Raw genomic sequence first — 8244 nt, 5'->3', positions numbered from 1 at the left:
TATGTACACATAAGGATGTTAATAAAGAGAGAAATATATGGAAAAATTAATGCCAAGCTATTTTTGTCTGTGTGTGAATATTATTTCCCTAAAAATAAAATGGTTCATAATTTTCATTTAGTTTTGAAAAAAATCCACGGCTAAATGATAACTAGTGGCTGGACTAGAAATAGATGACAAATTTTAGACACAAACTGGAAACCAATATTTTTGGGTGTTTTGTTTTGTTTTTTTTTCTTGTGGGAAAAATATTCTATTTTCCATAGCAATGGAAACTCTGGCTTTAAATATTTAAATTCATGCAAAATTGAGTGAACAAATAACATTAACTTACAAACCTCCAAGTTACAAACGAATTATATAATTCTTTGAAATTCTTTATGCCAACAGAAGATTGAACAATTGTGTGCCTTTTATGTGATTTCCAGGAATAGGAAAAGCAAGCAGGAAACTGGGGTGTCTGGCAAAACCCACCGTGATCATCAGTACAAATGGAGATGCGATCACTATAAAAACTATAAGCATCTTTAAAAATAATGAAATCTCCTTTAAGCTGGCAGAAGAGTTTGAGGAAACCACTCCAGAAGGCCATAAAACCAAGGTGAGGTCTATAATCTTGCAGCAGATTTTATCAGAATATTAGTTCAAAAGAATTTGAAATGAGAAAACATACTATTACAGCAAGCATATCTAGTTTTTATTGCTGTTGTTGATTGCCGTCGAGTCAAGCACGACTCATAGCAACCCTATGAACAAAAGACCTGAAGCCTTTCTATAACTATCATCATTTTCCCAAGTTCATACAGTTTTCAGAGACATGTAGTTAGGAATTGGATGCCATTTTCGCTTCCAAACCTGTCTTAAATGGGGAGCTCCACCAAACACTGTCCACTGTGGGTAACTGTTATGGCATTTGAGACCCCAGTGGCACAAGGTTCACCATCACAGCAAACCCAGATTACTTCAGTACAGCAAATTGACAGAAGAGTGCTGTATGACTTAGAAGAATGTTCTTCCAAAGTCTTTTATTAGATACACTTTTATCTAAAATTTGTTTAAGGATCTCAGATTTTAGTTTACAAGTAAATTTCTTGAAACTCTTGAAAAATACCAACTTATGAAAGAGAGAGAGACTGTGTGTGTGTCTAGGTTTAGTCTTCAAGGGCTTTGATGCTTGGGGCAGGAATTTTCAGAAATTACATTGCTGGCAATAATTCTGATGCAGATTTTGAGAACTGAAGGAATCCTGGTGGTATAATGGTTGAAGAACTCAAGTGCTAACAAAACTCACCAGAAGCTTCTCGACAGAACAATTTGGTGAACTGTTCCCATAAATTACATCTGAGAGAACCCTATTCTTCTCTGTCCCATAGACTTACTATGAGTCTGAATTTAAGAAAACTAAACAAACAAAAAAGAAAACCACCAACAACACCGAAATAACAACACCTAACATTGTAGTACTTAAATGTGACAATCTGAGCTGAATTTAGTGAATTTTTTGGTTTGTTTGATTTTTATGTCTTACAGAGTACAGTAACCTTAGATAATGACTCCTTGGTACAGGTTCAGGACTGGAACGGTAAGGAAACGACCATAACAAGAAAGTTAGTGGATGGGAAAATGATAGTGGTGAGTGAGTAGCTTCTGAATATTTCCTTACTTCTTGTAGCACCTGTAGGGAGCCTTGGTGGCACAGTGTGTGTAATGTGTGGGGCTGCTAATCAATAGGAAAAAAATTTGAGCCAGAACAGAGGGAGCTGTAGGTCAGAATGGACTCATGGGCAGTGGGCTTTATTTGGTAGGATGAATCTCCTGGCCTCTACTGGTAAGGAGCTGTGCAGTCAACCCAAAGGCACATGATTTAAATCCACTAGCTGCTCCATGGGAGAAAGATAGGCATGTGATTTACAACTTTCTGGAGGGTCAGCTAGGAGTAAATTCTGATTTAGCAGCACACAAAACCAGCAAAAATCTAGTAATCCTGTGAGGTAGAACTTGTTAGCCTTTGTATCAGTTGAGGAAACTGAGATTTAGAAACTGATTTATCTAAAGAAATGTAACAATATGTACTTTGCATTTTTCTAAATGTCCATTTTTCTAACAGTAAACTCATAACTCATCCTTCTGTTTTCTTTTTAGGAAAGTGCCGTGAACAATGTTATCTGCACTCGGACATATGAAAGAATATGAACAAACATAGTCAAACTCAAGCACTCTCAAAGTGTGATCCAAACTTCAGAGGTGGTTTGAATAAAATCCTGAAATGATACATTTTGTCTGTTAATATAATGTACAAGCATCAATAAATCTGATTACCATGTTAAATATGATAGCAGTGCTAGTAAAGAGAAACCTGGATATATCTCCTGTTTGGTGCTAAAAAAATACCCCAAAGTTCATTGCTAATGAGTCAGAATGGCCCTGTAGCTAACCCTCCAGTGGGTTCTCAGAGGCTGTAAATTGCATGAGAGGAGATTGTCCATCTTTTTGTCATGGAGCAGCTGGCAGATTTGAACTGTTTACCTTTGGGTTGACAACACAACTTCTTACCATTGGGTAAGAGAGCAACTTTAGGTTGATTTTCTCACTTGCTGTATTCTGTCCATCCTTTACGTTAACGCTGACCTCAACATAGTGGGAAGATTCTCAAATCCAAGCCATTAGAAAATACTGTTCTTCTTTAGCCATATGTTCCAACTCCTACTACTTTCTGCCATGCCTTCCTACTGCAAGACCCCTTTATGGCATGCATGAAATAGTGCTATAACTTTTGTTTATTTATTATTTAAAGTATTTCTCATTTTACTTTGTGCCAGGATTCTGGGGTGAATTAAAAGGAGCAAACTCTTTTCTGCCAGTGAGTTCCTTTTGAGTATCTGATGATTTAAAGCCAAATTAGAGCTACAGTGACACCAGGAAATGTCATCTCCACACCTTTTCTTTTGAGTGTTTCTTACAGGATTCTATGTGGACATGATAGCGAAGAACAGCACTGCATCCTAAAGAATCAATGTAAAAGAAGAGCCTCCAAAACCACGGTGGCTGCAGTACCCGGCTCCCACACAGGACGGTTGTGAGAATGGGGCCAGGCAATGCTCCCATCTGGTGAATATAGGGGCACTACGATTTGGACTAGTGGTGAGAAGCCACACTGCAATGCCAAAGGCATGCAGATCAAAACCACCAACTTAGGGATGGGCAATTCCTCCTGTGCGATTTACTGCCCCTGAAAACTTTCTAGAGGGTCAGCTATCAGCCAGTTCTGACTCAGCATAACAACAACAATAACAACAGATGACACCTAAATAGCATATATTAAGTAGTGTGTTCGGTATCTGCCACATAGTATATTTTTCTCTCATCATCCCTGTAGAACTTGATCTCCACTCTACAGAGGGAGAAACTGAGGCTTGGGGATTTGCACACTAACCTAAAGGTGGAACCTCTCTGGTGGTTCAAAGCCACCAAATCTCCACTGGAGGAAGATGGGCAGTCTCCTCCTGTGTGATTTACAGTCTTAGAACGACAACAGAGGCTCAGGTATGGGTTTGTTCCAACTCCACAGCAATAAGCTTTGTGTTTGAATCCTGTCTTAGGTGACCCCAACATGACTCTTTAAGAGAACGATGAGCAATCCCCTCTCAAACAATTTACAGACCCCCAAAACCCACAGGAGAATCAGCTATGAGACAACTCCAGTATTGAGAGAGAGAACTGACTGCATGGTGGTTCAAATCTACCCTCTGCTCTTTGGGAGAGAGATGAGGCAGTTTCCTTCTGTAAAGGTTATAGCGTTAAACCCATTGGAGGGTTGTCATGAGTTGGAATTCATTTGATGCCAGTGAATTTTTGCTTGATGCATTTATCAGGGTGCAGGGGGGAAAGTGTGGTTCATATTGGTAGGGACAAGGCTAAGAAAGGTCTTACCAGGGAAGGACATGTGCACCATGACTTTAGAGAAAGACAGGAAGCTTGCATCCCAAGAAGAGAAGAGACTGACAATGTTGGTCTGTCCATGTTGTACTTTGACATGCAAACAATTCCAGTTCAAGAAGAAAATTCAACAAAGTAAGCAGATCACTAATAAACACAGTCTAGAGAGTAGTGCACCTGGAAAAAAGAACGAAGATGTTTGTTCCCTACGCATCGGTCATTCTGTCTGTCAGTATTGTCTCCCACTAAACCAGGAAATCCCTGGCTTTGCTACCGGGCTTCTTTTTAAGGGTGCTAGTCATCATGTATAGAGTTTTGGTGGTTTAGTGGTGAGAAGCTGTGCTGTAATCCTGAGGACAAATGGCTTGCACCTACCTGCTGCTCTGCGGGAGAAGGATGGGCAGTCTTCTCCCCAGGATTTACAGCTTCTAAAAACCCACAGGAGGGTCAGTTAGGAGTTAATTCCAACTGGACAGTACTTAACGGTAGGGAGCTCTAATGCCTTTGTGGCTAAAGAGTTGTATTGCCAACCCAGAGACAGGCAGTTCAAATCCACCAGCTGCTTCAAGAAAGGATGGGCAATCTCCTTTCAAGAAATGACAGTTTCTGAAAACTCACTGGAAGATCAGCTATGAGTCTGTTCTGACTTAGTGGCAATGAGTTTTCTTGAGTCCCCAGGAGGAAGTGAAGACACGTTTGTCTTCTCAGAAGCAGATTGCCATCTTAAAACTGGCAGGCTGAGTAAAAATTCTCAAAGGTTGAGGTCTGTGATCAACAGATTATATTTCCCTAAAAGAATTCCCTGTCCAAACAGAGGAATGTGCAGAACATCTCCATCACATTAACTTCTGGTTGGTTCAGCAGGATCGGGTTGCTTTGCTCTAAAAAGCTAATTCATCTCCCGTGGTTGCCAACGCCTCTTTTGGAAACAGTGCTATCACTTTTAAATTTATTTTGGGGAGCTCTGGTGGTCTCTTCTGTACTGGGTTGTGCTGCCAATCCAAAGGTCATATCCACTAGTTGTACCATGGGAGAAAAATGGGCGATCTCTTCCTGTGCGATTTATAGCCTCAGAAATGCAATGGAGGGATAAGTATCAGTCCAGTTCTGACTTGCTGGCAATGAGTTGAGGTGACTTATTTCAGACCTTTTGAACTCAGTTGTACCCAAATTGAAAATATTTTCTTGAGGAAAGTGAGGATGAAGAGCAAGGTAAGACCATTACTGTCTCAAAAGAGACACATTTATTTCCCAATGATGGGTTAACATGGACTACAAACACTCAACAAAGGGCTGAGAGCTATGAACCTTCAGAAGCCTATTAGCTAGAAGGATTCATCTCAGTCCCAAAGAACAGATAAGGTCACAACTTCTACTGTACCTTTAATCAAACACTTTGAGATTTGAATTACTATGGAATGCTATACATATACCCCAATTACCCTAGTTTAAGCAAATCCCTTCGATGAAAACCTATTTTATATGGAAAATTCATAATGGTCTTTTTGTTGTGTTTAGTCAAAATGGCTTCCTTTAAATTCCTACTACATTTATTTTAAAAAAATTCTAAAACGAATGCAGTTATAAATTATTTAAAAGAAAATGGCTTTACTTAATAGATAAGCTCCAAACTGACTGGAAGAGATCAATATTTGTTCCCATTCCAAAGAAAGGTGATCTAACAGAGTGCTGCTGAAAATTATCCAAAAGTGACTGGAGCAATATGTCAACAGAGAACTGTCAGATGTGCAGGCTGGATTTAGAAGAGGTTGTGGTACTAGGGATATTATAGCTAATGCTGGATGGATCTTGGCAGAAAGCAGAGAGTATCAGAGGAATGCCTATCTGTATTTCATTGACTATGCAAAGGCCTTTTTTTTTTTACTTTATTATTTGTGTGTGTGTGTGTGTGAGTGTACCGTCAAATCAGATCTGACTGGTACAGAAGGAGATTGTCCCTCCTTCCCCGACAGAGCATCTGGTGGATTCGAACCGTGCGCCTCTGGGATTGTAGTTGCAGCTCCTTGCCACTAGGCCACCAGAGCTCCCCTAACTATGGAAAGGCTTTTGTCTGTGTAGATCACAACAAAGCTTGCCTGACTCTGAGAAGAATGGGAATCCAGAACTTTTGATTGTGCTTATGTGAAACCTATACTTCAACCAGGAGGCAGTCATTAGAACAGAGCAAGGAGACACTGCATGGTTTAAAATCGGAAAGGGTATCCACCAGGGATGTATTCTGTCTCCATACCTTTTCAATCTATGTGCAGAATAGATCATTCAGGAGGCTGGCCTCTATGAGGAGGAATGCGGCATCAGGATTGAAGGAAGACTCATCAACCATCTGCATTATGCAGATGACACAACACTGCTTGCTGAAACTGAGAAGGATCTAAAGCACTTGCTGCAGAAGGTCAAGGACTGCAGCCTTTGATATGGATTGAAGCTCAACATCAAGAAAACAAAGATTTTCATGATTGGGCCAATTGGAGGCATCAGTATGGATGGTGAAGAGATTGAGATAGTTAACAGTTTTTGGCTCTACAATCAATACTCTTTGTACCAGCAGCCAGGAAATCAAGAGATAAATTGCACTGGGAAAGTCAGCTATCAGAGACCTCTCCAGAGTACTGAAGAGCAATGACATCAGGCTGGAGACTAAGGTGAACCTGATCCAAGCCATAGTCTTCTTCACAATTGCGTGCTATACGTCAGAGAGGTAGACAATGACGAAGGATGATAGAAAGAGAATTGAACATTGTGTACACATTTCAGTTTGTGCCTCAGTTCTCATATTATCAGGGTATATTTCAAGTAGTGAAATAGCTGGGTCATATAGTATTTCTATGTTTAGCTTTTTGAGGAAGCATTAAACTGCCTTCCAGAATGGTTGCATCATTTTACAATCTCATCAACAATGTATAAGAGTTCCTTTCTCGCCACATCCTCTCCAACATCTATTACTTGCTGCCCTGTTAAACTTTGCCACTCTTATTGGAGTGAGATGGTACCTCATTGATTTGCATCTCTATTATTGCCAGTGATTTGGAGCATTTCTTCATGTGTCTGTTTGTCGTTCAAATATATTCCTCTGTGAAAATTCTTTCCATGTCTTTTACCTATTTTGTAATTGGGTTATTAGTCTTTTTCTTGTGGATGCCCAAGAACAGACAAAATATCCAACCACAGATGAATGGATTGAGAAGTTATGGTACATTCAAACAATAGAATATGCAGCACTCAGGAGCAATAACTTTGTAAATTATTACCTAACTTAGGAGGGACTGGAGAGCATTATGCTGAGTGAAATAACTCAGTCCCACAAGGATAAATATTGTATAAGACAGTTATTGTAGAATAAGTATAGGATGCAGGAGGGCTGGGAGAGGATGAAAGCAGGGAAATGTGGATGTACAAGGGGAAGAGGGGACTAATCATTGGGTTGTAAAATTTGATATGTTGAGGGGTTAGCGAAATTTAAAGAATTTGTTTGGATTTGTATTAGAATTTTGCAAATAAACTAGTGAAAGAAATAAAAAAATCTTTGTATAACTAAAAAAAGTAAACTCAGGTTTAAATTCTGATATAAAAAAATAAAGAAAGTGAATTGATACCTTTGAGTTGTGATGCTGGAGAAGTGTGTTGAATATACTATGGACTGCTAGGAGAACAAACAGTTTTGACCTTGAGAGCTTGAAACTAGAATGCTCCTGGGAGGCAAGGATTCTGAAGCTTCATCTGGTATACTTTGGGCATGTTGCAAGGAAGGGCCAGTCTTTGGAAAGGGCAAACATATTTGAGAGAGTGGAGGGACAGCAAAGAGAGGAAGACCCTCGATGAGATGGATTGATTCAGTGATTGGATTGGGGTAATGGGAGTAGGTGTGTCAGAGACAGTGAGATTGGCACAGGATAAAGCAGGGTTTAGGGGTCTTGTACATAGGATCTCTGAGTTGCAGGCGATTTGACGGCACATAACAACAACAATATGAGAGTGGTAGTTTCATCATAGTGTTTTTGTTTCTTTATAAACATTTAGAACAGAGCCTAGAATAGCTGGAAACAAGCAAACCAAACTTTTTGCCATTGAGTTGATTCTGACCCCGTGATGCTAAAGCACAGGGTAAAATTTACCTTAAGAGTTCCAAAGCTGTAAATCTCTTCTACTTTCTTTATTAGTTTGCACACATTAATTTTTTCATTATTTTTAATTCATATACATTATGTTTGTTTGTTTTTTGTTTGCCCCTTTTCCTCCACCCACCAAACCCTGCAACCCTGTGATTTACCTCCCCTTCCCTTTACTCTT

At 39.6% G+C, this 8244-nt stretch overlaps 1 protein-coding gene across 1 annotated transcript in view; it reads left to right on the top strand.

Annotated features, from left to right (window-relative positions):
• FABP12 (fatty acid binding protein 12) overlaps window positions 1-2253 on the top strand; it is a 6246-nt gene extending 3993 nt beyond the window's left edge. Inside the window, 3 exon segments of the mRNA XM_006880551.1 lie at window positions 429-601; window positions 1531-1632; window positions 2143-2253. Coding sequence (XP_006880613.1) covers window positions 429-601; window positions 1531-1632; window positions 2143-2253 — 386 coding nt within the window.
• Window positions 2254-8244: the final 5991 nt, after the last annotated feature.

Source organism: Elephantulus edwardii, unplaced genomic scaffold, assembly GCF_000299155.1.
Source record: "Elephantulus edwardii isolate Elephantulus edwardi_28Jun2011 unplaced genomic scaffold, EleEdw1.0 scaffold00008, whole genome shotgun sequence".
NCBI classification, from domain to species: Eukaryota; Metazoa; Chordata; class Mammalia; order Macroscelidea; family Macroscelididae; genus Elephantulus; species Elephantulus edwardii.
Note: the sequence above shows the minus strand (reverse complement) of the source record. Positions and strands in the feature narration are given on the sequence as shown.